This window comes from Danio rerio, chromosome 12, assembly GCF_052040795.2.
Source record: "Danio rerio strain M-AB ecotype USA chromosome 12, GRCz13ab, whole genome shotgun sequence".
In the NCBI taxonomy this organism is placed as follows: Eukaryota; Metazoa; Chordata; class Actinopteri; order Cypriniformes; family Danionidae; genus Danio; species Danio rerio.
In genome coordinates, this window is record NC_141032.1 from 10,974,338 (window position 1) to 11,001,067 (window position 26,730).

Here is a 26,730-nt window from a genome sequence, read left to right on the forward strand (position 1 = left end):
CTGCATGTGAAAATAATATACCTTAAGAATCTGTAAACAATGAAATCAAACATGAACAATAGACATCACATTTAGAAATGAAAACACATTTATTAAAATGATGTAAATACAGGATAAATACAAAACATTTGATTCTGTATTTAAAGACAACGTTTCTGTGGTGCTAGAATCAGCAAATTAGTCTAATAGTAAAAGTATTTACAAAACAGGAAAGTCAAGCATTACAAGCTGTTGGCTTTCTTAATGAAGTTTTCCACCAGATCTGTGAGCTGGTTAATGTCAGCCTCATCCTCACGGACGATATCCTTCAGCTTGTCAAACCTTTTCAACTGCTCATCGCAGTGTTTCTAGAAGACAAACAAAACATTTTGGTTAAAAGGATGATAATTGACTTTAAGTAGACAAGTAAAATACTTGGTAATGGGAAAGAATAGGGTCATGTGTAATGGATGGAGTGTAATTTAAAGACATATTTATTCAAATTTTACTCATTTCAAAACTGTTTGAGTTTATGTTGAACACAAAAGAAGACTGAATGAAAAATGTTGGGGAAAAAAAACAGCTACCATAGACGTCAATGACTGCTTTTTCCCCAACATTCTTTAAATTATCTTGTTTTGTAATCTTTGTTGTCAATGCACTCTATGGTACCTTTAAGACTAAGGCCTTAAATGGTTTTGAAATCTTACACTTTTTAAAAGACTTTTCGCAAACTCTGTAGCACATGTCAAGTCAAGGTAAGGGAATATCATCACATACCTCAACAGCAAACAGGTGGTTTACTGTGGAACTGAAGAGATCAGTCATATTCTTGACCACCATGCGATTCTTCTCATTAGTTTCCTGCACGACGACGTGATACCTGATGAAGATCATTGAAATAAATGTGAATAAATAATGAACAAGAAACAGAATTTAAAAAAAAAACAGTGGAAAAGAGATTCTCACTGTTGTTGGGCAGCTTTGACTTCCTCTTCAGCTTCCTCAATCCCCTGCATTACATTCTTTTCAAAAAGCTTCTTATGAGTTTCGGCAGAGTCCAATTCAGCTGCCCACTTGTCATCCTCCAGCGCCATTTCCTACAAACAGCAGAATAAGATCAATCGCATGCACAAAACAACTATTTAATATGTATCGTTTCTGAAAATGAAGGATGGTCACACTTTATTTTAATGGTCCATTTGTTGAATTTAAGTTACATTGCAGCTAATTCTCACTAAATTATAAGTAGACAGTTGGGTTGGGTTTTGGGTTAGTGTAAGTTGATATGTACAAGCAAAGTTTCTTATAGTCAGTTAAATGTCTGTTGAAGGAGCAGTATTAACAGATATTAAGCAGACAGTCTACTAATACTCAAATGGACCATCAAAATAAAGTGTTACCTGAATGACTTCAATTTCCATGCACTATTTATTATCCAAGCATATTTTTTTAATATTACATTTAAAACCCAAACGCCCCGTGGAGGTGTATTTTACCTGCATGGCATTCTCCAGCTGCTGGTCGACTTTGCGAATCTGTTCCTTAAGCTGCTTAATGTCGTTCTCCTTATCAAAGATGTTGGACTTCACCTAATAGACAGATGCAGTTGTACATAGATGAGCTCACCTTTATAGGTACATGCAAAATCTAGTGCACAGCCTATCTGAATCTTAAATTAACTTAATTAAACAGGCTGGGACTAACTGCAAAAGCGGTAAATAAAACAATTGTATGATCAAGACGCCTTTTATTAAGTGATTCACAACATAGCGCCAAAGCTTTTGTTATCGGCTCAATATAAAACATTAAATTATAAATCGACTTCTATTTATCTGCTTATATTTTGGTTATAAGTGTGCTAATATAAAACCCACACAGAAAGTAAAAATGTTATATAAATGGCAATAAAAATGTTTAATGAATAAACTGTCAGATAAAGTTCACGGTGTAAATAAAATAATTTCCAGAATAATATTATTTACTACATCTACCTATTCAAAAAGATAAAAAACACACGCTTACAACCAGAGAACTAAGCCCACTCTAAGCCAAATGTTACTTTTAATTTATATATTTTTAAATCTTAAAGAAATGTTAACTTTCCTGATTAAATTTTTTAAAAATAAATAAATAAAATGCAATTGCTAAATTTCCATAATTACCTTATTTTGCAACGACAATACATTACAATAAAAAAGAAGAAAATACCAGTTTGCAACCTCAATCAGAAAAACAAGCTGTTTTACATGGTTAAAAATTAATGGATTACAATGCCTGCACCCTTTCTTATGTGAAAAATAAGTTCAATGATGAACAGAGAAACATGCAGCTGATGTGTTGAGCACTCATCAGACAAAAAGTGTGTACAGTATAAAATGACCCTAAACCCTAATAGGTGAAACAACATGGGAAAAATGGTATAGAAAGATCACATTATCCCGGACATGCCAAGACTTGGACAAAAAAAAAAAACAAACAAACAAAAAACATAACTGCACTTCAGGCAGACTACTTCTCTTGGTGATTTTCTGCGAGAGTCGCTTTGATAAAAGGATCTGCTGTATGCTAAAATCTTAATCAAATCAATAAAATCAAAAGCAAAGCAAATAAATGTTTCGTAAAAATAATACATGTTACAATGCAAATATTTGGAAATAATAAATAAATAATGTATTCTTTGTACAAACTAATAAAAAATATCTGAACTAGCATATCTTCGCAGATTCTGAGAAAATAATCAGACCAGGATAATTAGTCACCTCAGTGATGCATTATACTAAACAGGATTGAATGATGTTCTTCAAACTACGAAAGTCTCACCTGTTCAACAGTCTCTTCCAAACTCAGATTTACATTAGAGAGTCTGCTGAATTCTTCCTCCACCTCAACCATCATGTTCTTCAGAGGATTCTGCAGAGTTAAGAGTCAGATAAAATCCTTAATCATTTCAAAAACAGAGTCTCTTTGATAGATGGCTGTATTGACTCTTACCTGTATCTGTGTCTTGTATTGTGTAATGGTAGTGGCACTGTAATCAGCTCTGATCTCAAAGTCATGACCACAGGCATTCTCTGCTGATAGCGGGATGAGCTTTAGCTTACGACCCAGTTTATTATACTCAGCAACTTTCAACTCCGCCTGCAACAAAACATCAATTAATAAAGAGATACATTCTAGTCTAGTCTTTATGTCAATATCATTAATCAAACTGACCAAATTTCTAACCTTTGATATCCATATGATTTCATAAGCTAAAACACTCGCATACATTTGTTTTATATAATAGCATCATCATCGGCCTCACAGCATGTTCATATATTTAAGTGGGTAGTAGTTCGTTAAGTTATAAGTAGATGCGGGTATTGCATTTGCATTGACTTTTTAGACATTAAAGCTTATAATGCCCCATTTTACAATACATAAAATAAGTCTCTGATGTCCCTAGAGTGTGTATGTGATGTTTAAGCACAAAATACCCCACAAATAATGCTATATTACTTATAAAATGGCCACTTTTAGTCTTTGATCCTAATTGTGTTATTTTAGTCTCTTTAAATTCAAATGAGATTGTGTTTCCAGCCCCCTTTTAAAAAGAGGGCGGAGCTACGAATGCCTGTGTCAGCATAGTGACATGTTCAAAAACAAGATTAATGTCTTATGCTACTGAGTGAGACAAAGTCACTAATGGGCAGGGCTAACCCCCTCTGATGGCACATACAAAGGTAGAATGTCAATCATTGTGTTTCTGAAGACTGTTTTTATAAAGTGTGATTTTAACAAAAAAATGATACATCTTTCTAATTAAAAGCTGGTTATAATCTCACTGTTGCCACAACTGAACTGTGTTTAAACCCCTTATAAAAGTGACTGTTATTAGGTCTCAATTAAACTTTCTGTAGACTGATTAAAGCCTGTGTTTCATAATAAGAGCTATAATGTTGCGTTCACACTAGACAAGAAAGAAGCATCAATCGCGAGTAATTTACATGTTAAGTCAATTCAAAGACGTGAATAGACATCGTGTGACGCGATACATGCGAAAATCTTAACTTCAGTGGAAATTTGCGACCCCTTAACCAATCAGGAGCTTTCTCTTGTAGGGGCGGGATTATGATGTAGCGCCTGTTGTTGGTGTCCAGGGGGAAAAATCCTCCTGCCGACACCGGACTACAGTTCATCAAGCTGGGCTTGGCTAGGTCTAAGCACTGCTGAAAGCTTCCATCATACAGGTAAAGTTTCTGGAGGAGTTTGAGCTCACAGAGCTGGGTGCACCTCAAAATGGATCTAGTGGACTCAGACACAGCTCTAAATGAATCGATGCTGTTTATCAGCCTTCCTAAAGCACAAAACACAGCTATTCTCTCAATAAAATCCATAAAAGGCATTTAGCAATGAAGCCACAGTCACCGGACAGACAGAAGCCCTGCCAATGACACGAATCTGCTTCTATTGTTCAGTGAATTTGACGCACAAATGAAGCAGGTAAACTAAAAATATTCACGCGTCTATTTACGCACGACTAGAGCGATTTATCTGCACATACCGTGTTTGGTGTAAACACAGCATAAAAACACAGATGACGTTTTTTCTCTTTTCTGGCACAGGTCGTACCAAACTTCAAAAGTCATTCATGCTAATTAGTTCATTTATGAATTAGACCAGGGGTTTTCAAACATTTTTCATCAAGCACCACCTCAGAAAAAGATTGTCTCTCCAAGTACCACCAAAATGAGCAGTATTGAAATACAGTAGCGTAGTAGGCCTAGTAAAGCAGCTACAACTCTCCACAGTTAAAAAACGTGGCAGATTACCTCAGAAATATAGGCTATATGTCATATATGCCATATTATATACATCATTTTTGATAAATTTTGAAATGTGTGTAGCATGTACATTACATATTTTATTCCTCTGCGTACCACTAGAAGGAAGCCTGCGTACCACTAGTGGTACACGTACCACAGTTTGAGAACCACTGAATTAGACTGCTGTGTTTCACTGAACATGACGCATTCAATGTGAAACACCTGTGTGTTGAGAGTGCATCTGTCAAACTTGACTGTAGACCATCAGACTAGTTAAAAATCCTGACCTTCTCTTTGGTTTTAGACAGGTTGACCTCCTCGTTCCAAACCAGCTGCTCCCCCTCCTCTAGACTCTGGCTTAAGCCGTGAATGGTTTGCTGTAGTTCATTCCTCTCTCGATTAATGCGTTCAATATCAGCTGGAGTAAACTTCTGATTCTCCAGGATGTGCTGCAGCCTCGTCCTCTCCTGCTTCAGACCCTCCAGCTGCATCTCTGCACAATGAATGTAGAGGAAGTCACAAGTTTGTCATATGTACAGGGTACAACGACCTTAGCATAAGTACATAATACTTGTCATTGTACTTCTGAACTGCTGTGACAACATACAACATGCAAAAATCAGATGTATTTTATATTCTCTCACCAACAGCCTCAAGCTCCTCGGTCAGTCCAGCAGATTTATTCTCCAGTCCAGTTTTATGAGCCTCTAGAGTACAACGATAGTTCTGCAGCTTTTGTAGATCCGTCTGTAATCTGAGCTTCTCCGTCCTCTTGCCTACTAAACGATCCTGTCAACACAAGCATTCCGGTTTGGACTGGCTCTGTCATTCTATATCATTGTTCTTGTATAATTACAGTTAATGTAAATAGGAGAGGTGTAATGATACATGTACAGACATCACGGTTCAACAATAAATAGGGTTTTTAAAAATCGCTCCATGTTGCCGTCAAATAAAGTTGTCATTATAATACCCTACTACAAACAGAAGCTTGCAATGCTTGTCCGGTCCCCTGCTTTGAAACTGACATTGATAAACACTGCATGTAAAACATGGCACTCATGTGTGAGGCACAGCACAAGAGTGTATAACAGTCACACATACCCATCAAGCACATCTACACAGAAAAACAATTGAAATGTAAGACACACAAGCCAGTGTGTGGTTTCTTTGCTATAGGAGCAGTGATTGAACACAAGTTGACCACTGCACGCACTGTTACATCAACAACAGATGAATAGACATCCAGCTCTGACATTTCATAAAGAGATTTCTGTTTAAAGCTTCTTAAATCTTTCATTTTTTAATGTGCAAATTATTATTTTTCTGTAGTTTTAATTTAATACAGTCTCTAGGGATGTAACGATTCACCCGACTCACGATTCGATACGATTCATGATATTATTCTCACGATTTAGTCACGGTTTTTAAACAAAATTATTTAAAACCAATTTTGACGTGAAGAGTCCTTTCATTTTTTTCTTAAATGCTGCACATTTTTTGCAGAAATATTATATTTTTTGCCATAACTAAATTGCTATTTTAAAAAACTAATAATGAAAAAAAACTACAGAAGACAAACTAAAACTGTGCTGGGATATTTTTAAAAAGAAATATCCGCATACCTATGTTTTCTGGCATAAGCTGAGGTTTTTCACATTTACAATGTCCCCTGCTGATAAAAATAAAAACTTTTTTGCAGGAGTTGGAGAAGGCTGATGTGGAAAGGAAAGCCTGATGCATCGTGTGATCTCTGTAGCACTTGTCAGAGCAAGTGGAGCCGCAAATCATCTGGTCCACGTGGTTTGGCTGTGCATCACATTCGTTGTTCTGTTAGTGTGCATTTTTGCAGTATTTGCACAGTTTGTGTTTTGTCTGGCACACTTCACTGCTGTCATTTTACTCTGCCTCCCTACCTCTTGCTCGCCGCTGATGTGCAGGTAAAGAAAGCTTCGACCTGTAAACCCAGCGCCATCTCTGTTCAAAACATGTATCGTGATTCTTTCAACGTTTGTATCGATTTTATTCGTCACAAATTTTAATTGATTTTCAAATGACTCACGGTGAATCGTTACATCCCTAACGCCCCTTTCACATAGGGCATCAGCATCAACGCTTTCCATTCACTTTGAATGGACGTTGTCCGGCGTTGCCGAACTGCATTGTGGATCTGTCTGCGCCGCTTCAGAGGCGTTGCAGAAGTTGGGACTAGCTCAACTTTAAGCACCGACAGAAGCGTCAGCCAATTAGATAGCTGTATGCAAATACACCAGCTAGACAGTGGCCTATTGCTGACTGAATTTCATTGGCTGACGCTGCAATGACGATGGCGTTAACCCCAACTTTAGACACGCCTTTAGTCAAGCGTTGACGCTGAAGCCCCGTGTGAAAGGGGCCTAAAGCAGGTCGCACACCAGAAGCGCCGCGCCGAGCCACGCATTTTAGAATTCTAAACATAGGTTTCTATCAGGGTACACACACCGGCGCCGCAAGTCGGCGGCGCCCGGCGACGGCTCAGGACGCAGTTCATTTTTCAGCCGCGCCACAGAGCGCCAACTGATTAGTTTCATGTTAAATATCATTCGAATGTGCGCGTCTGGTGTGTGATACTTTAAACTGTCATGTACGCGCCGTGTTGCGGCGCCGAGCGGCGCTTCTGGTGTGCGACCTGCTTAACAGTCTTCAATTAACAAAGTTTTTGTGTCATTGTTTTTCATTTTCATATCACAAGAAGCATTTCAGTTCTTTAACTGATTATGGCAAAACAAATAATGTAAACTCAAAATAAACAGAAAAAAGGCAAGCGATTTGTTGCTTATTCCCGTATAGAACAGTGACCACAAAACCATACAAGGCCTGGCTTATGTGTACCGTTACACAATTAATAATTAGAACTCTTGAAACCTTTGGTTGATTGAACCTTGAAAAAACAAGAAGAAACACTTATTAAACAGACTCACAGTTTGGCTCTCCCTTTCAAGTCTCTCCACATGTTCCATCAGCATACTATGCTTCTCCTGTTGGGAATGTAACAGCGCCTCATCCACATTATACAGCTTCTCTGAAAGAGTTAAGAAAATGTACTGATCATAATTATTTTTTTCTGCATATTCTGATGCTACAAAGAGAATAATATCCATCCACTTACACCACTTGTTCCAAGTAAGCATAAAAAAAAAAAAAATCACTCTGCGCCACTACTTACTTAGTTTATAAAGAAAGTCGTCATCCTCATCATCAAACGTATCTGCTCCCTGCATGAACTTGTTGTAGGTATCAGAGCAGTATTCCATAATGAGCTGCAGATGCAACACCGTGCACACATATAAATTAGGAAAACGTGTGATGTGTAAAATAAGAAAATAAGTGCTGCACAAGATGAGGTGTTGTTTGATAGAATACCTTGTTGTACTCTGTTCGGTCCTCTAAATCACACAGCTCATCTGAGAAGTCAGAGAACAGCAGGTCCTGCTCTCTTTGACCACCAAAGAGCTAAGAAAACAAAATCTGCAAGTCAGTCAAAGAAACAGCATCGGGCTTCACGTTCACATACAAATGTTTGAGGTCAATATCTAACTGATGAAATGTTCTAGTTATAAATATCCACCGATGAACCCCCATAAACATACTATAGATAGAAGAGCTAAGAAAACAAAATTGGGCTTCATGTTCTTATACAAATGTTTGATGGCAATAAAAGCTATTTATTAAAAGAAACTGAAAATATTTAAGAGGAGAAAACCAAGTCAAATTTAAAAACTAATTTACAAAAGTAAAATACCATGTTAATACATTTTATCATTGCTAATTAAACTAATAGTAAAAAAAAAAATAATAATAATATCTCTCAGTTATATTTTCTTCAGATTAGTTTAAACTTTTATTTTGTGTTTATTTCTGTAGCGAAGTATTTTTTTAAATAATACCACAACTGTTAGTATGGGTACTGGTAGAGGTATGTTCTGCTGTGCAGTCCAGTACTCATGTCTGCATACAGTAAAACAATACAAACTGAAAACAGCAGCATTACACTACATATTTTCAGTCTGTATAGTCCAACATTTAAATTATTGATCAAACTATTTTCAAACCCTGTGACATAAAAAATGAATTAGACTTTAGAAGCATTTGCTTGAAAAATCATGTACGCACCAATCGATATTATGAGCTATAGCAGGGGTCCTTGTTTATAGCAAAGAGCCATTTCTGATTATTTTGACAAAGGCATTTTTAATGAGCCACTGGGTTTAACCACAGCGCTTCACATGCGCATTGATCAAAACAACCTTTTATTTTAAACTAGATTCCAATTAATTTTGCTGTAAAAAATGACAATGAAAAGGCTATTGTAATTGTGTTTCCAACAGAAAACTTATTTCTAGTAAACTGTAAAATATTATTGAAAGGAGACAGCTGGAGAGCCACATATTTTTGACCAAACAGCCAAATGTGGCACACGAGCCATAGGTTCCCTACCACTGAGCTATAGGTAAAGTGACAATGCCCATTTCTGGTTAAAATAAGAGGTCTTCTTTATGCTACAACATGATGTGGAAACCAGCAATAGTTCAGTTAGTACAGTTTATAAATGTTTGAAGAAGAGTTACCTTGACAGCATCCATGAGCCAGATGAGAGCTCCAAGAGCCAGAGGCCATGTGTGAGGAGCACCAATGGAGTACATAGAGCTTTTTGAGAGTGCAAACGGGTATCTATGAAAAAATATTTACAAAGTGGTTAACTCTGGCCAATGTGTGCATTAGATCAGTTTTATTTGAACTACTGTAAATTGTACAGGGTGTAGTGATGAAATAATATTGATTACCCCAAATCTTTGAGCATTCTTGGGATCTCTTCCTCCACTTTGGCAGTAGGCATCTGAAAGGATGGTTCCAAAAAATTGTAGATAAATTCGTAAATCTTTAAAAACTCTTTTGTGGATGGAGACTGGAGAGCCTTTACTGTGATGCTGCCTGGAAAGCCTCTGTCCACTAGGAACTAGAAACAATAGGAAAATAAATTCACTGTAATTATTTTGGGCAATTCAATTTCTGACTTTTAATTATAGCTTAACGTTTCTTAAAAATCATGAGCTAAACTATTTTTTTCTTTGAAAATAGAGCAATATCTAACTGTTCTGGTAATAAATATTCACCAATGAACCCCCATAAACCTCCTATAGATATAAATTATTGCGTTATTTACAAGAAATCTGACCCATACAGGTTTGTGCAAATATGTATGTTATGGTTAGAAGAAAAATGTTGGTTCCCCTTATTAACAGCACAAAAAAAAAATATTTTACATATGTAATTTCAGCAATTTTTAATAGCATGAGCACATCATAATAGTAGTTAAAAAACGTGTAAATATATATATACATATATACACATATACAGTTGAAGTCAGAATTAATAGCCCCCCTAAATTATTAGACCCTCTGTTTATTTTTTCCCCCAATTTCTGTTTAACAGAAAGAAGATTTTTTTTCAACAAATTTCTAAACATAATAGTTTTAATAACTCATTTCTAATAATGGATTTATTTTATCTTTGCCATGATGAGAGTAAACAATATTTGACTAGATATTTTTCAGACACTTCTATACAGCTTAAAGTGACATTTAAAGGTTAACCTAGGTTAGCTTTAAAGGTTAACCCTAGTTAACCTAGGTTAAGTAGGTTAACTAGGCAGGTTAGGGTAATTAGGCAAGTTATTGTATAACAATGGTTTGTTCTGTAGACTATCAAAAAAAAATGTAGCTTAAAGGGGCTAATAATTTTGTCCTTAAAATGGAGTTTAAAAATTAAAAACTGCTTTTACTCTAGCTGAAATAAAACGAATAAGACTTTTTCGAGAAGAAAAAATATTATCAGATATACTGTGAAAATTTCCTTGCTCTGTTAAACATCATTTGGAAAATATTTAAAAAAGAAGAAAAGAAATTAAGGGGGCTAATAAATCTAACTTCAACTGTATGTATATGTATATGTAGAGAAATACAGATGCTATAATAGTAAAATTAACATACAATACTGAAATAATTGACTTTCACATACGTTAAGTTACAAACTGTACATGCTTTAAAACAAAAATCTTTAAAAACATTTCAATCTTTGTTAATTGCAAGTGCCTCAGTTTAAGGCCCCTTTAAAAAAAAAGAAAAAAAGGATGACTGATCACAAACTGACCCTATAATCTTTTAATATACAAAAGATATCAAACCAAACATACTTCATAAAGCTGCTTGATGCACTGCTGAACAAAAGCTTTGTCATGTAGGGCTCTGGGATCCTTCATTTTCTCCGAGCCCCCATAACTACCAAACATGCTGTTCCTCTGGCCACCTGCCCCGATGCCTCTGTGCAGAAGTAAAGAGAGAAAAGCATTAGGTTTAATAAAATACAATACAGGAATACAATGCACTAAATGCTTCAAATCATGATCATGCAACATCTGCTCTTATCTGATGTTTCATGTTTAGACTCACTTTCCAAAAAAGCTGGTTCGCCTCTCAGATGTGGTGGACTGAGGTTTAGGTATGTTAAGCTTCCCAAATGCATTGTCCTTACTGAAATTGAATGATTGTTAGCATTTTACATTTATCGCAACAGAAACATTATGCAACCAGTTTAGACCAATAATGTACTATGAAAAGAAAAGACTGGGGTTGTACTTTTGAGGGGTGGCATTGATCAGGCTCATCCTACTGTCTGTCACACGCATGGGCATCTCCGAATACCTGCTGCTGGGACGCCGACTCATCTTGACCTTTAAAAACACACTTTTCACAGGCAAGACAGACAATTCCCCATTATCATCTCAAGGATCAAAACAATAAGCGTAATATTGCTTAAAGATAGCTTTTGTTTGTTGTAGTTTTTGCATTTAATGCATCTCCTGTCTATTACAATGTCTGTAAAATCTTGTCAGTAACTTTTCAGCTAAGAAACATGTAATAACACATTTAAAAAAAAAAATGATATAGGGATCTTGGTGTAGCCGCTAAATACTGATTATAAATCATTATACTATACCACTATTATTCAAACAACTACATTTTACCCATCTGCCGAGTTTTTTTTATTTAAAATATAATAACATAAGTAGGATCTGATTATGATTTGTTTTATAATCTGATGAACACACATCAGAACAAGTGTGCTATCAAAACATGTTATCAAAATAAATCTGAAGGACAATGGAGTATCACTTTATCTTAATTTTGATATTTAAAGGTATCTGAAACAGTAAAGCAGACACCTGTGGTAATGTTGGTTTTATATTCACATATTCGTTCAGTGACAATTTGTGACACACTCCTTATATTGTTTACCACGGTACTTTGTACATTCTGTCTGAAATAACCTGCAAGTATGACTTGAAAACAACATTAACACTGTTTATTTGACTGTAAACAAAGTTGTAAGTTACTTTGATAGTCCCTGGCTGCTAATATGATTTCGCTATTTAGAGTTTGCAACTAACACTTTTATGAAATTATATTATTAAGGGAAAGTCTGAATGTGCGAATATTAAACTAACTTCAGTTACCTCTAAGTTATAGCAGACAGTTGCATTGCACATCTATATAACGTTACGCGTTTAACGTTTGTTTTTACGTTAGACACGCAGGCTTAAATGACAATAAAAAACACGGAAACGTATTATTCATACATATTATTGAAAAAACTATTTGTCTGCAAAAAGCATTAAACATTTATCAACGTTACTTCTTTACAACCAAACAATCCTTTAACTAGTAAATAAATAATTTGGAAACAAAAACAGTAACGTTACCTCCTTTATTATCTTCAGTTGGAGGACGCTTCTCGGTTGGGTTTATAGCACTGCACTGCAGAAATCAGCATATCAGATGTAACTTATCCGTATATTAAACACCAGCGACATCAGAATCAGAAATACGGCGGGTTTGGTATTTTACACCAGTATTTTCCTCCGTCGATCCTTCGGTTAAATTTCAAAAATTTCCGCGAGCGGAGCTCAACGGATCACTCGTATGACGTCACTGCCTGTTTGAGCTGCTGAAGCCAGTGCTGCCATCTGCTGGTGAGGCGGAGTGCGCTGGCGAAATCTACTTATGGTTTGCATGACTTTGTATATAGTTTTACACAACAATTCGTGATTAAGGAAATATTGAACGATTTGGGACAGTACAGACAACTTTTTTCCATGTACCTATCAGAGTTATTTACATATATGTGTTGTGAGTGATTTGTTCATACGTTCATATTAAACTTGTATAAGAAAAAATAAAAAATTGCCAACTGTTAATGTAATCCATTTTCGGGAGAAGTATGTAGTATCTTTTTAAGAGCTTAATTAAGCAGACTTGATCCAATACTCCACTGGGGACTCTCATAATATCTTTACTATAAACCACATATTCTATCCCCTACACCAGCCCTCACAGAAAGCTGCATTTCATCATTTTCAAGATACTTCATTGTATGATTTAGAAGCACCTTTCCTCAGGGGAGCCTCAATTTTTGTCCCTACAGTGACAAGACCCCATGAGTCTGTGTGCATTCAGATTTACGTCCCCATTGGGCCTTTTCTGTATTGGATAGGCTTGTATTCGTTTGGTTTTAAAATATTAAAAAAAAAATTTTTTTAAATAAAACAAAAATTATTTGAACACTAAATAAAATATATATGCACATATCCTCTAAAATTCAATAAAGGCAAGCCTAAAATTGACTACAAAAACTCAAAATACAGAAAATTAATTTTATATACAGAAAATGCCGTGAATCAATCAGAGTGAATATACAGATTAAAAGCTGAATCTTACAGGAACAATCCATTCCAGTTTGTGTAGCACTTTACGATGTAAATAATATTGTACTTTCACAAAATTTATAAACAATTGTTTTAAATACGACAGAAGCAACTCTATTTATTTGAAAGTACCTCCAAATATTTTCTTAAATGTGTCTATTTCTGTCACTCGTTTTTAGAAAACACTTACCTTTGCGGTTTTCATATTTGGACAGGTGTGTGGGCACGCAGTGTTGCCAACTTAGCAATTTTGTTGCTAGATTTAGCAACTTTTCATATTACTTTGTTTTTCATATTTTTTTCAAAACAAATTGAGCAATTTTAAACATTCATTTGGCTACTTTTAGCAACTTTTAAAAAGCGACTCAAAAATTTAATTGCTAAATCAAATTTAGTAAATTGCTAGCTCAGATTGTTTTTCAACTGTTAATTTACTGATATTTGTTAACATGCATAATTGTTGGTAATTTAGGTAGCAATAAATTTCAATAGTGCTATAATCGTTGTCACTTTCACAAACATGTTAATTTCACAGGTTAAAAAAGCAGGCAAGCTTTGATTGTTTAAAAGAATGTAACTGTTCGTTATCAGTGCTATATTTAAAAATCAAAATTATATGTTAACAAGAACCTATTTATTGTGCATCTAGAGACATGACAGGCTTACGCTTGTCAAATACCACATGATGACATCACTGATATGCAAATCAGTGTGTGATCTGGCAACATTTAGCTACTTTCATTGTAAATAGTTGGCAACACTGTGCACGTGTATGAATGTATAGATGTTCTATTGCAGATATCTCCCCCACAACATACTTTTGACATGTTTGCTGATACCTTGCAACTGGCACATTTTCTAAATGTATCTGTAGTGAAACTGAACCTTTAATATCCTTACATCAATGAATCAAACATGACAAGATGAATAGAAAATGAGGTGACGGATATTTTTAATGAAAACTTAAGCATGTCACATACACATTCACCAGAAAGCCACATTACATACTCTTAGGCTCAACAACTGTAAAAGCCTGATTTTGCACCCCTCAATTATTTTATTTTTAATACAGTACAAAAAGAAAAGAACATGAAGGGAATATAGATGATAAAATGTGTCTGTGAAAGGTTAACAGTTCAAGAGTTGAAACAGTTGTAAAATATTTTCTTAAAAGTAAAACCATGTTCGCCTGTCATTTTAATGCCCCTTTCAGGAGTTTAAGAGAACATGAAAAACATTTTAGTTTACACAGTCTTCTCTAAAAAAAGCAGCTAAAATTATTCAGAAAAATTAATAGAAAAAAGCCATAAAGAAATGGTACAAACACAAACTAAAACTAGAGATCACAGAGAAAAGATTAAGACCACTCTGTAAGATCAGTGCTTTACTTCCTCCTGGTGCGCCTGACGGGAGCTGCCACTGTAGAGACGTCCACTTCCTCTACTTTTTTCACACCTCTTCCTCTTCGAGTGCTAATTCCTATGAATACATAAAAGTACAATAAATATGTGAGGGGTGTACTCGTTTTTTGTTGAACAGTGTAAATAACCAGACACGTTAAATTCTTTACCTTTTACTTTGCAGCCCTACAACCTACTCTATAAATTGATGCTGTTTTTAACATCCTCAAAACAACACTATGCATGAAATATTTGTGAGCTCAAAACATGTACTTTTAGTATTAAAAAAATGTTCTTTTGTGTTTTTGAAAAGCTTTACACAATGACAACTGTTTAAATGATCCTCACACATCATGAAAAATGTCACATGCGACCAGAGTTTTACACTGGGGTTGAGTGGAAAGTGTCAATTCATTAGCAGCAAAATTATTTTACAAGCATCAATTCTTTATTTTTATTTTTAATGATCAATGAGTCAAGATTCATTAAGTTCTACTATTAAACTTCAATCAGTATGTCATTTTCTATTCTGTTGTTGATAAAAGTTTAGTTATGATTTCAGATTTTTACCCATTAAAATGGATGATTATGAAAACAAAAAACATTTCTAGTTTTCTTACCAGAAACAGGCTCTTGAGTCTGAGCAGGTGCTGGATCTGTTTGTTGGGCTGTCTTTTTCTGTCCTCTTGCACTTCTATTAGCAGTCTTGGAACTGGCCTCTGTCTTTTCTTGTTCGGCTTCAGGTATTTTTTCTTTGCTTAAGACCTCTTCAGCAACATCAGCGTTGTTGGCTACTCTGCCTCTTCTCTTTGGCAAAGGTTCCTTAATTACAGACTCCTCAGTTATGTCCAAGACCTCATTCCTTTTCCTTTTGAGGGGAGTTGATGCCTTACCTTCACTGGGCTCTGATTTGGTTGCTGTGGAAGCCACTGCCTTTCCTCTCCTCGTTGTCTTGACATTCAGAGATTCTTCTTGAGAGTCTTCAACAGGAAGGTCTTCTTTTTTTGCTGCTGCTCTCCCTCTACGGCCTCTGAGTGGCAAGTCAGTTGACTGGTCTGATTCAGTGGGGGATGCCTTGGATGGTGATTTGCCTAATCTTCTGGATTTCTTCAGTTGTGGTTCTATTACATCTGCTGTAGGTTCAAACGCTTCAATGTCTTTAGCAGCAACCAAATCTGGGTTCCAGTTGACAGCTTTTGAGGGTTTAGTTTCATTAGCTTCCTCAGTTAAGGAAGATGTATTGATTGTAGAGTCCTTAGCCGAATCCTTTGTTTTTCTTCCCCTGCTTACTCTTTCCACCTTATCAAGTGGCAAAACTGCTGCATTAATTTCAGAACTAGTCTGTATTAAGGGACTTTCTTCTTTCTTTGTTTCAGGTTCTTTTGCTCTTCGTCTGGTGCTTTTAACAGTCTTAATGGTCTCTTCAGGTGAAGCTACATCCTCTGTAATCTCTGGCTGGGACTTGACAACTGCTTTACGTCCACGGCTGGGCACAACAGCAACTGGTGGTACAGGGTCTGCAACTGCACGACGACCTCTTTTGACAGGAACTTCTGCATCAATTTCAGTTTCCTTTGCAATAACGTTCCTTTTTCTGACAGACTTCAGAATAGGGGCCTCTGCTTGTTCAGGCAGACTGACATCCTTCTCTTCAGCTTCAACAGAAACAGCCACCTTTGACTGCGTTGTCTTTCTACCTCCCCTTACAGATTTCACCACAGTTTCGGTTTGCTCTTCTGTCACAGGTAAATCTATGCTAGCATCTACAGTAGGTTGGTCAACCTCCTCAACCAAGATAGCCTTCTGCTGTTTGGCCTTTCGTCCTCTGCCAGATTTGACTGCAGGGGCTTCAGGTTCTTTAATATCATTTGCCACTGCCACAGTTTGTCCATCAACCATTTCATCATCCAAAGTTTGGTCCTTGACAGATTCTTGTTTAGCCTTCCTACCTCGTCCTGATTTTGCTGCAGATGTCAGTGGCTTCTCATCCACTGCAACAGTAGGAGTGCTTAAAACTTCATCTAATATCTGAGCTGGCTCAGTTTTTAGGTTTTCCTTTCTGGATGGCTTTCCCCTTCTAGCTCTAGTAGCAGGGATAGTCTCAGTAACTTCTGGTGCAACATCATTACTCTCACAAACAATTTCGAGTGTTTTCTCTATAAGTTCTTCTGAAGGTTGTCTATCTGATTTATCCATTTTCTTTCTCCTTCCAGTTTTCACAACAGGAGCTTGGACCACCTCTTCAGCTGTAGATCCATTAGGACCTTGTGGGACATCAGCACTGACATCATGAATAAGTTCAATTGCAGCATCATCTGATGAAGGTTTGCTTTCGGTCTTTTCCATCTTCCTTCTCCTTCCAGGTTTCACAACTGGTGTTTGCACTACCTCTTCAGTTGCAGATCCATCAGGAGCCTGTGGTACACTAGCATTTATCTCATAAACTGGTTCAATTGCAGCATCAACATCTGATGAAGGTTTGATTTCAGTTTTAGCTATCTTTCTTCTTCCAGGTTTCACCACGGGGACTTGAATTGGCACTTCAGTTTCAGGTACATCAGAGCAGTGTTGGTCACCAGTACTGACATCAACATCATCTTGTTTAGCTTTTCTTCCCTTCCTGGTTTTGGGAACTACAGGCAAGCATTCTGAGATCTCAATTTTCATGGAATCTGCTGGCACTTGGCTAGCCTCAATGTTCTTTTCTTGTTGGTCTTCATCATTTTGCTTAGTAATTCTACCACGAGCTGATTTTCTGACTGGGCTAGCAGTGATTTCAGGAACTTCAAGAACTCTCCTTCCTCTCCTTCCCTTGGCAGGGCTTAAAGGCTGTTGATCAGTCATTTTATACTCTTCAATTAATGACGATACAACTGGTGCTTTGGCCACTTCATTTTTATTTTTTTGTGCCACTCTTCCTCGACGGCCTTGCTGAACTTTGTTGGAAATTGAAGACTTCATTGGTTCTTCATTCTCTTGCACAGCAGTAGAAATGGTTGAGTTAGCTTCAACTGTTGCACTGGTATTAGCAGAGGTGCACACTTCTTCAGACTGCTCAATGTTTTTCTCATCTTTCAAAGAAAAACGGTCTTCAATGACTTCAACCGATGCAGATTCCTCATTAACCTGAGCTAGGAGTTTTTCTTTGGGAATGTTGGCCTCAATCTCTGTATCAGTGACAGATTCTACTGCTTTAGTTGTAAACATATGATCCACAGATTTTACAACTTCAATCTCCATGATTTCAACTGGACAGACATTTTCTTTGTCACTTTCCTTAATAAAATCTGCAGAATAAAACAGTGGTTTAGTTGAATTTAAGCATTCACTCGTGTTTCTTTTGAACAATGGAACAAAATGTACATAATTTCTAAAACTTTAGGGAATGAGAAAAAACAAAATAAAACAAATGTGCAATGAAACATCTGAACTTGCCTTCAGCTGGAATGACTGCAGAGTCACCGTCCATCACTGCAACAGTCTCTTTTACCTAAATATTAAATACATGATAATGGGTTAATTAAAAAAATACACTAGAGCAGAGGTGTCAAACTCAGTTCCTGAAGGGCCGTAGCTCTGCAGTTTTGTTCCAACACTAATTAAACACACTATCAAACTAATTGAGTCGTTTAGGCATCTTTGAAATCTTGAGGAAGTGTTAAAGCAGGGTTAAAAGTAAACTGTGCAAGTCTGTGGCCCTCCACAAACTGAGTTTGATACCCCTGCTCTAGACCATGTTTAGAACAATCAATTAATGTCCTGCACCACTATAAAACATTTAGTTTAAATGAGGGGACAAATACATCATGACAATAAACTATTATCTACAAATTAGATTGTTTAATAAGTGACCTTGAGATTTACCTCATTGGGAAGAGTCACAATTTCTTCTGTGCAGGTAGAGTTACTCTCTGGTGTTTCAATAAGCTCTTTAAGATCAGTAAAATCTTCTTCTGCCAGTGCTTCTTTAACTTTAGGTGTCTTCATTCTTCTGATTTCAGACTGACTGCTGACAGGTTCTCCTTTTTGCTTGGGGGACTTCTTTATAGGAGTCTGCATGAGCTCTTTTATACCCATTTGATCTTCAACTAGCTCTCCTTTGTGCTTGGGTGTTTTCATTAGTTGTTGAACACCAGTAAGATCCTCTTCAACTGGATTTCTCTTTTCTCTAGGAGTCTTCACCAATCTTTTCAGTCCAAACAGCTTCTCCACAGGTTTTCCCTTCACTTTCGGTGTTTTCATCAGTTCTTTCACACCAGTGAGGTCTTCCTGCTGCTCAGACTTTTCTTTAGGTGTTTGGGGTGTTTTCAGAAGCCTCTGAAGACCAGTTGCACATAAAACAGGGTGGCTTTTCTGTTTCGGAGTCTGCATCACTCTTTTCACTCCAACCATGTCTTCTACTGGAGCTCCTCTATATTTCGGGGTCTTTAGGAGTTCCTTAATACCTTCTAGACTTTCTTCCTGAGAAGGTTTACGGTCCTTGGGTGTCTTGAGAAGTTTTCCTCTCAAGTCCTCAATTGGTTCAGCTCTCTGTTTGGGTGTCTTCATCAGTCGCTTGACTCCAGTTAGGCACAAGGATTGAGCTGCTTTCTGTTTTGGGGTTTTAACTACCATTTCACAGGTAGCCTCCTCTTTCTCTGTTTGGTCATGAGATGGGATTTCTAGATCTGAAATGTTGTCTTTGCCACTTGTCTGACTTTCATCTTCCATTAAACTATCATCCTGGTTGTCCAGAAGAAGTCTCGTTACTGCCTCACTGTTGTATCTCCCACATTTGGCAGTGGAGGCAACACTTAAGGGAGATACAATCATTTCACCTGTGTGGGAAGTAAAAAAACAAAACAAATCAGTGACATCTAAACTCTGTACAATAGGTTACAAATAGCCAGAGCCGGACAGAATCTGCAGACATTTTTGCTCTTGCTGAACAGAATTTTGTAAAGTAAAAAAATAAAATGTATATTATTTAAAATGGGCAGATTTGTGTTGAATAATTTTAATTAAACCATACACATTTACATATAAGATAAAATTACAGAAATTAATATAAAAAATATATAAATTGAATGAATATATAAATCATGCCCAATGACAGAAATAAAACAGTTGCAATAATGAGTGAAAAAAAAAAACCTGCACGTTTCTCTGTGCAGATTCCATGTGGGCCTACTGATAACACAAGAATAAAATAATTACCCAATTCGTCTGGTGTTTTCATCACTGAACTCTCATCTGGAAGGACCTCTGGACCTTCATCATTGTTCTGGACAAGAAGTTTCTTAGACTTGCTGTTGGCTGGTGTCTTAAAAATGTCTGCAACACCTAAGACATATACAGCATTTAAAGTCTGAACTAATTCCTTACATAAACTGCTATATTCAACACTAAACAAACCTGTAAAATCCTCATCCATTTTCATGTCTTTCTTGGATAGTGCCACGTTGGGGACTATTTTAGGTGCAGCACCAACAAACTGGTTCGTTCTCATGTGGGCTTTGCCAACGACAATGGTTGCAGGAGATGCTGCATGGCCAGTGCTGACATCATTCTTAAGCCTCCGCAAAGGTGTCTGCATGGTTAATTAAATGCAGTTTGTAAGTTACAAGCTTTTCAGTAATTCGTTGAACAAATTATTAACCCAAACCAATAAAATCCACTTTATTTTACCTTTGGTTTTGGAGCAACAGTTCTCCTGACCACGTTGTTCTTTGTAGGTTTTTTGTTAGTTGCAACTTTTATTTGAGGTTTGGTCTGACCAAACTTCACAATATCAGCCCAAGAGGTCAACACTTAAAAAAAATATAAAAACAGACATTTATAATGAATAAATATACATAAATTTAGTCTTTAAAATAATAAAATATAAAAATAAAGTATCCATCCTTACCTTTAAGATTAGCCCGCGATGCTCCGCTGCGCCTTGAACGCATCACATTAAGCGCACTTTTAAGTGCACTCTTGGGAGTTTTTCTGCCAGGAGATTTCATGCTCTGCCTCTTTAACGGTATCTCTGGTGTTGCATATTTCTGAGGCACATCTAAAAACGCTTCAGCCTTCTCCTCCTGGTCCTGGACAGGTGATGGGGTACTGATGCGAGAGATTGAAAACCGCCCCTGCACTCTCGGTGTGCCAGTTAAAGATATGTCACCTGCAGCTTCAACTGCTGAAGTTGATGCTCTTCTAGCAGATGCAGGTGTCTTGGGCGTAGCAGGAGTTGGTGTAGATACCTTGGCTACAGTAGATGGTGATTTTTGCTTTGGTGATGGAGTTTTAGCCTTGGTAATAGGCGTTTTTTTGGCAGGTGATGGAGTCTTCACTGACCGTTTGGGTGAAGCTTTTTGGGCCCCTGTGGTGATTTCATCAAGTCGAACAGCCTAAAATAGACAAAATAAGCAAGTTAAAAAGGTTTGTAAGCAGGTTAGAAACATCAATGGTAACAAATATTAAACATTGGTAAACTAAACTTAAACGTTTTAAACATTACCAAAAGACCAATTGTGGATGCTCTTCGTAAAAGAGACTGGGATTTCTGGGAAGGTCCCAAACTGCGTCTTGGAGTTGCTCCACGGCGAAGGGGGGAATCGGGAGGCAGGCGTTTGTCAAAAAGCTCTGGGCTCAACTGACCACCAAAAGACACTCGCTTCCTCTTTGGTTGAGGGACAACCACTTTTGTGTGGGATTTAATACCATGAAGCTGCCCATTAATTGAAGTGTCAGCTTTAGGACAAAACAAATGAACTAATTATGATTGACAGCAGCAAACATTTTCTATATATCCCAAAATAGTTAACATCACAAAATGACAAATCCATAAAAGAGAAGAAATAATAATAAATAAAAAAACAGTGTCACCTTTGTTTTTGGAAGCTGATGTTGCAGCCTTATTCTCCTGCGGAACATCTTGGCCCTGAAACCTTTTGCCAGCATTTGACCTTGGAGATGTTCTGGGTGACATTTTCACTTCACTGTTTTTACCATTTGTGCCTGGAGTCTGAGGCTGGTTCTGATCCTGTGACCCACCACTTCGCCTTCCTTTAGGGGACTTGGGAGTATTCTCAGCTTGTGGCTCCAAGAGAATTTGCTTGACTACCTCACCAGCACTAAACTTATGTGGCGTTGTAGAGGGTGTTCTCTTATGGGAGACAGGAGTTGTACTTTTCTCTGTCATTGACGGGGTGTTACACCCTACAGACTGCACATCATCAGAAGATTTCTCTTCCAGATTTGCATTAGCTGAGCTCTGAGGAGTAGCTAGTACAGTAGCTTCTTCAAAATTGGATTTTGAGGACCTTCGCTTCTTGGCAGATGGCGTTGTTATCTGTTTAGGCGTACTTTTGACACCTGCAGAGGTAACATCTTCCAGATTTGTATTAAATGAGCTCTGAGGGGTTGTTGATTTAGTAGCATCATCAGAACTGGATTTTGAGGATCTTCGCTTCATGGTAGAAGGGGTTGTGAGCTGTTTAGGAGTACTCTTTGCATCTGCAGTGAGACTTTCCTCATAACGCTGAGACCTTGCAAGAGGTGTTTTGGGTTGCTCTGACCTCCATGGTGATTTAGCAACAAGGTCTTGTTTGACCATTTGGTAGAGCTCACAAAAAGGGGACATACTTTCCTTTTTAAGTTTGGCATCTTCTGGCTCTGCCTCGGCAGTTTGTTCCACAGTAGGTGGCAAGTTTGAACCATCTTTTAAACAAGTGTCTGCAAGCACATCATGACAGATGATGAGATTAAAGTGTAGCAAAAAGTAAAAAAAAAAAAAAATAATAATAATACATTACGAGGTGTGCTAACTCGTCAGGCGTGAAAATATATGCAACATTAATGCTAATGATTACTCGATGATCGATTAACTGTTGGGCCACATGGGGATAAGAATAATTATTAATTATGCACTAATTATTAATATGAACAAATTAATATGAATTTTAACATTAATCTAAAATAAGAATGTTAAGGATTGTTTATACAGAGCAGAAGCAGTGAACATGAGCAAGAAAAACTGCAATTTGGACATTTAAGACTTTAGCCATTTAAAAAAAAAAACAGATTTTACTACAGACATATTCATTAAAATTAATAACTTAACATTAAGGAACAGTAAGATACACAACCATTTTTTTAACAGGTCAATTTTAGGTTTTCTATGGCTTTATTCACTTTTCCTCTAATTTTATTTATTATTTTTCCCTAATATATTCACTGGAGTGTATTCATTTTTGCACTGTGATCTTAAATTACTTTGATAAATACTGCTACTACTGACAACCTGTCGGTCTTCTGAATGATCATGCTGTCTGTGTTTAGTTAAAATGCAGATGTTAATATGCAAGTATTAGACTTTGAATTACTGCTCATGCCCAAGGCCAGACGGAATCTGCAGACGTTTTTTGCTATTTCTGCGAAGAATTTTGGTAAAAATCTGCAGATTTCTGCAGAATTATTTTGGTAGTATCCAGCGGAGTATCATAACTAAAACCTTAATATATATAATAAAAAGTAATACATTAGTGAATAAAAACTGAATAAATTCAGATTTACATATTTACTCAAGTAAATAAACAGAATTAATGATAGGCTAAAAATCTGCAGAAATCTGCGGAATTCTGCGCGCAGATTCCGTGTGGGCCTACTCATGCCCAATAAAAAAATCATCTTATTTACATGTGTCAATTCTCTGTGTAAGTGAGACCCTCTTGTGTTCTCTGTTTGCAAATAGTAAAACATGAAGTTCTAGTTCAATCAGTGTTCAACCGGGTCCTTTTATGCTTAGTTTATAGTCTGATAAGAGTTTACGAAGTCTCAGATGTGCTGAGATTCTGATAAAGACTGTTCTATCAAGACAGAGCGAAACCTGTGTGCTTATTCTGTTTAAGTTTTAAATGTAGCATGTACCAAATTTATTCGAAACCAAAGTCCCTACAGTCTTTGTCTAAACTCAGTCAACAGGGAATGAATGAATTTAGGCAAATCGAAATTATTTATGAGCCTTCTGACTGATATGTTGATATTTATATCACTGCAATTACAATTAGACCCCCGCTCCTCCACTCCATTTTTCTTAATTTAGTTCAGGACGAGTCACGCGAATGACCTATTTCAAGGTGAAATTGACAAATTATGCCAAAAAGTGACAAGTTTACACCCCTGCATTACAGACAATAAAATTACATAAATGACCAACCAAAGGAATGCTCTGACTTCCTCTTCTCCACAGGCACAGGTGTGCCTTTTTCCTGCTGCTCTTGCAAAGCCTACAATAAAGAACCAAAATGTAACAACATAGTAACAAACTAGAAATTAAAAATACCCATCATCTGCTTGCAAGACTCGCATTAAGTACTCACCTGAACAGTTTTGTCTTTTCCAGACAGCCTCTTCTTCGGTGTCTTAGGAGGTGGGTACTCAAACCTGACATTGACAGGTTTGTAACATTAGATTATACTGACAGGGAATTTTTTATTATTACAAACATGAATGCATTATAAAAATGTACAAAATTAAAAAAAAAATAATAATAATCAAAAAATAAACTAACCTGAAAGAACGATCAATGATTGTTATTAAATCACCATGCTTTAAACGTTCTGACTGATTAAAGACTTGTCCATTTATACGTGTTGGGTTCACAGAGCTCAAATTGGTCAAAATGAGCTTGACAAAAGAGAGGAAACATTAAATTAATGACTGCTGTGGAAAATAGTTCTTTCATAATAAGGAAACTTACAATGTAACAACATTATTACCTCTTTGTTCTCATTCAGCTCAATTTTACAATGCTCTTTCGATACCTGCGGCAGCTGAATCCGAATATCACAGTCCATCTTCCTAAAAAGGAAAGGAGGTAAAAGAAGGTAAAAACCTTATACAAATTTAACGATTTTTAGTTTAACCATACAATAATTCAAATGTTTAAATAGGCTATTCTTTCAAAGCACGTTGCAATAATTGTGTTTTTGTAGACACCCTATTTCCTAGTCTTTGATTGCTAGAATAATTCAAAATCCTTTATTCCAGCATGATACAATTATGATCATGCATTACTATTACACCAGGCACATTTAAACCCTTCTTTGACATCGTTATCTTATTTGTACACACATTAAGACAAAACTAAATATTTAGCAAGAACACTGTAGCATAATTACATGAAAATTGAGGTAAATTGTTTTTGTAAAAAGTTAAATAAGTGTTATATTTGCACATTTGGACTTTCAGCTTCCAAGTATAATTTCGGAACAGTATTCTTTGGAAATACTATTAGTCAATAACTACTAAAGTTCAACATTGCTCACAGTCAATTAAATAGTGCTAATGTTGTTTTAAGTCATACTTGCATGCGGTTTCAGACTCAATATTCAATACTTAAGTGGCATGTCACAAACTGTCACTGGTCAAAAATGAACGAATGTAAAACAAACTTTACCCAAATTACATGAAGTGCATATGGTTTATGTAAATTCGCAATAGCGCATTCTGATTGGCTCAAGGGATTGACTACGTCAAATGACATCAACGAAAGACCGCCTGGCAAAGGAGTAAAGTTAGCGCACATGTACCAAAAAAGTTCTTTGTGTCACTTACCATTTAAACAAACGTTTACGTTTTAAATATTATACACTCTTACACACTTCATTTACAAATAGAGTAACATATTGGTAGCCTATTCTGATTGGCTCAAGGGATTGACTACGTCAAATGACATCAACGAAAGACCGCCTGGCAAAGGAGTAAAGTTAGCGCACATGTACCAAAAAAGTTCTTTGTGTCACTTACCATTTAAACAAACGTTTACGTTTTAAATATTATACACCCTCACACTCTTTATTTGCAAATAGTGTAACATATTAGTAGCCTTATTTAGTTACTTTCAAAGGTACCTCAATGTATATGACGTTAACATTACACGAATGTTGACATTTTTAGCAGTAATACAGCGAAGTAAACGTTAATGCAAGCCATGATGACTATAAAACGTGTTACTGACCTTCCGAAAAGACAGGACGCAGTGAGGGGGAATTCTGTGCCATCTCCTCCATTTCTCTTGATCACCACAATCTTTCCCAGCAAAGGCATATTAAAACTTACCTTGATTACCAAACAAAAGACAAGAGAAATAATACATAAGTTAACTGTTTGAGTTTTCATAGACATGACGTTAAATGGAGCATTTCTTGAACTTCCAGCACGCCGATCATAAATAACGTTACTAACAAAGAGCTTTAAATAAGCTTAGTTAATGCAGTTTCTATATAACGTTAATTATTATTGCATTAACCCGTGCATTTAAATACATAATGATCATAAAACATTTAAAAATATACATAATGTTCACAGGCAATTTACAACTTAAATGTCTATAGTCATGTTACGTTATTGATAGTTTCATTATTTATTTGGTTGTTTGGTAGCATTGCGTGTTACCTATTTACTACTTCTGTGAACTTAATTAAACATTTGCCAAAATATCCGTGGCCACACTGAATGAAAAATAAAGCTACCAGTTGCCGATCACGTTTAATTTGCTAAACAACTCGTCTCCCGGCAGCGCATTAACGTTTTGTGAAATAGAATTAGGAAGTAGCTAAATAGTAACGTTATCCGATGATTAAGCATGATTTTACCTGAGGTTCCGTAGATCAAAACAATAAAATATATTCCATCAATATCTCACTGATCGCTCCAGCCGTTACTAGCTGCTATTACTAGCACTAACATTAACAACACTGTCCACAGACACAAG

General features: G+C 36.5%; 2 protein-coding genes across 5 annotated transcripts; both read right to left on the reverse strand.

Annotated features, from left to right (window-relative positions):
- Positions 1–70: 70 nt before the first annotated feature.
- On the reverse strand, positions 71–12,824 carry ndc80 (NDC80 kinetochore complex component). Of its 2 annotated transcripts, none has more exons than XM_087274930.1 (17): positions 12,586–12,794; positions 11,462–11,556; positions 11,276–11,356; positions 11,020–11,146; positions 9,611–9,783; positions 9,395–9,497; positions 8,190–8,279; positions 7,993–8,086; positions 7,748–7,848; positions 5,432–5,576; positions 5,075–5,280; positions 2,974–3,120; positions 2,803–2,892; positions 1,479–1,571; positions 949–1,079; positions 760–862; positions 71–347 (listed from the first exon to the last, which is right to left on the reverse strand). In XM_087274930.1, the coding sequence occupies exons 2-17, from the start codon at positions 11,548–11,550 to the stop codon at positions 222–224; spliced, it is 1,899 nt and encodes a 632-aa protein (XP_087131056.1). In that variant the 5' UTR covers positions 11,551–11,556; positions 12,586–12,794; the 3' UTR covers positions 71–221.
- A 1,698-nt stretch (positions 12,825–14,522) lies between these two features.
- mki67 (marker of proliferation Ki-67) lies at positions 14,523–26,730 on the reverse strand. 3 transcript variants are annotated; one of them, NM_001277446.2, is given in 16 exon segments: positions 14,523–15,066; positions 15,608–18,274; positions 18,423–18,477; positions 18,852–19,804; positions 20,184–20,309; positions 20,382–20,556; positions 20,655–20,776; positions 20,875–21,361; positions 21,472–21,704; positions 21,840–22,688; positions 24,172–24,241; positions 24,335–24,398; positions 24,526–24,641; positions 24,734–24,815; positions 25,975–26,075; positions 26,612–26,730. In NM_001277446.2, coding segments are annotated over 15 exon segments (6,183 nt in total). In that variant the 5' UTR covers positions 26,064–26,075; positions 26,612–26,730; the 3' UTR covers positions 14,523–14,971.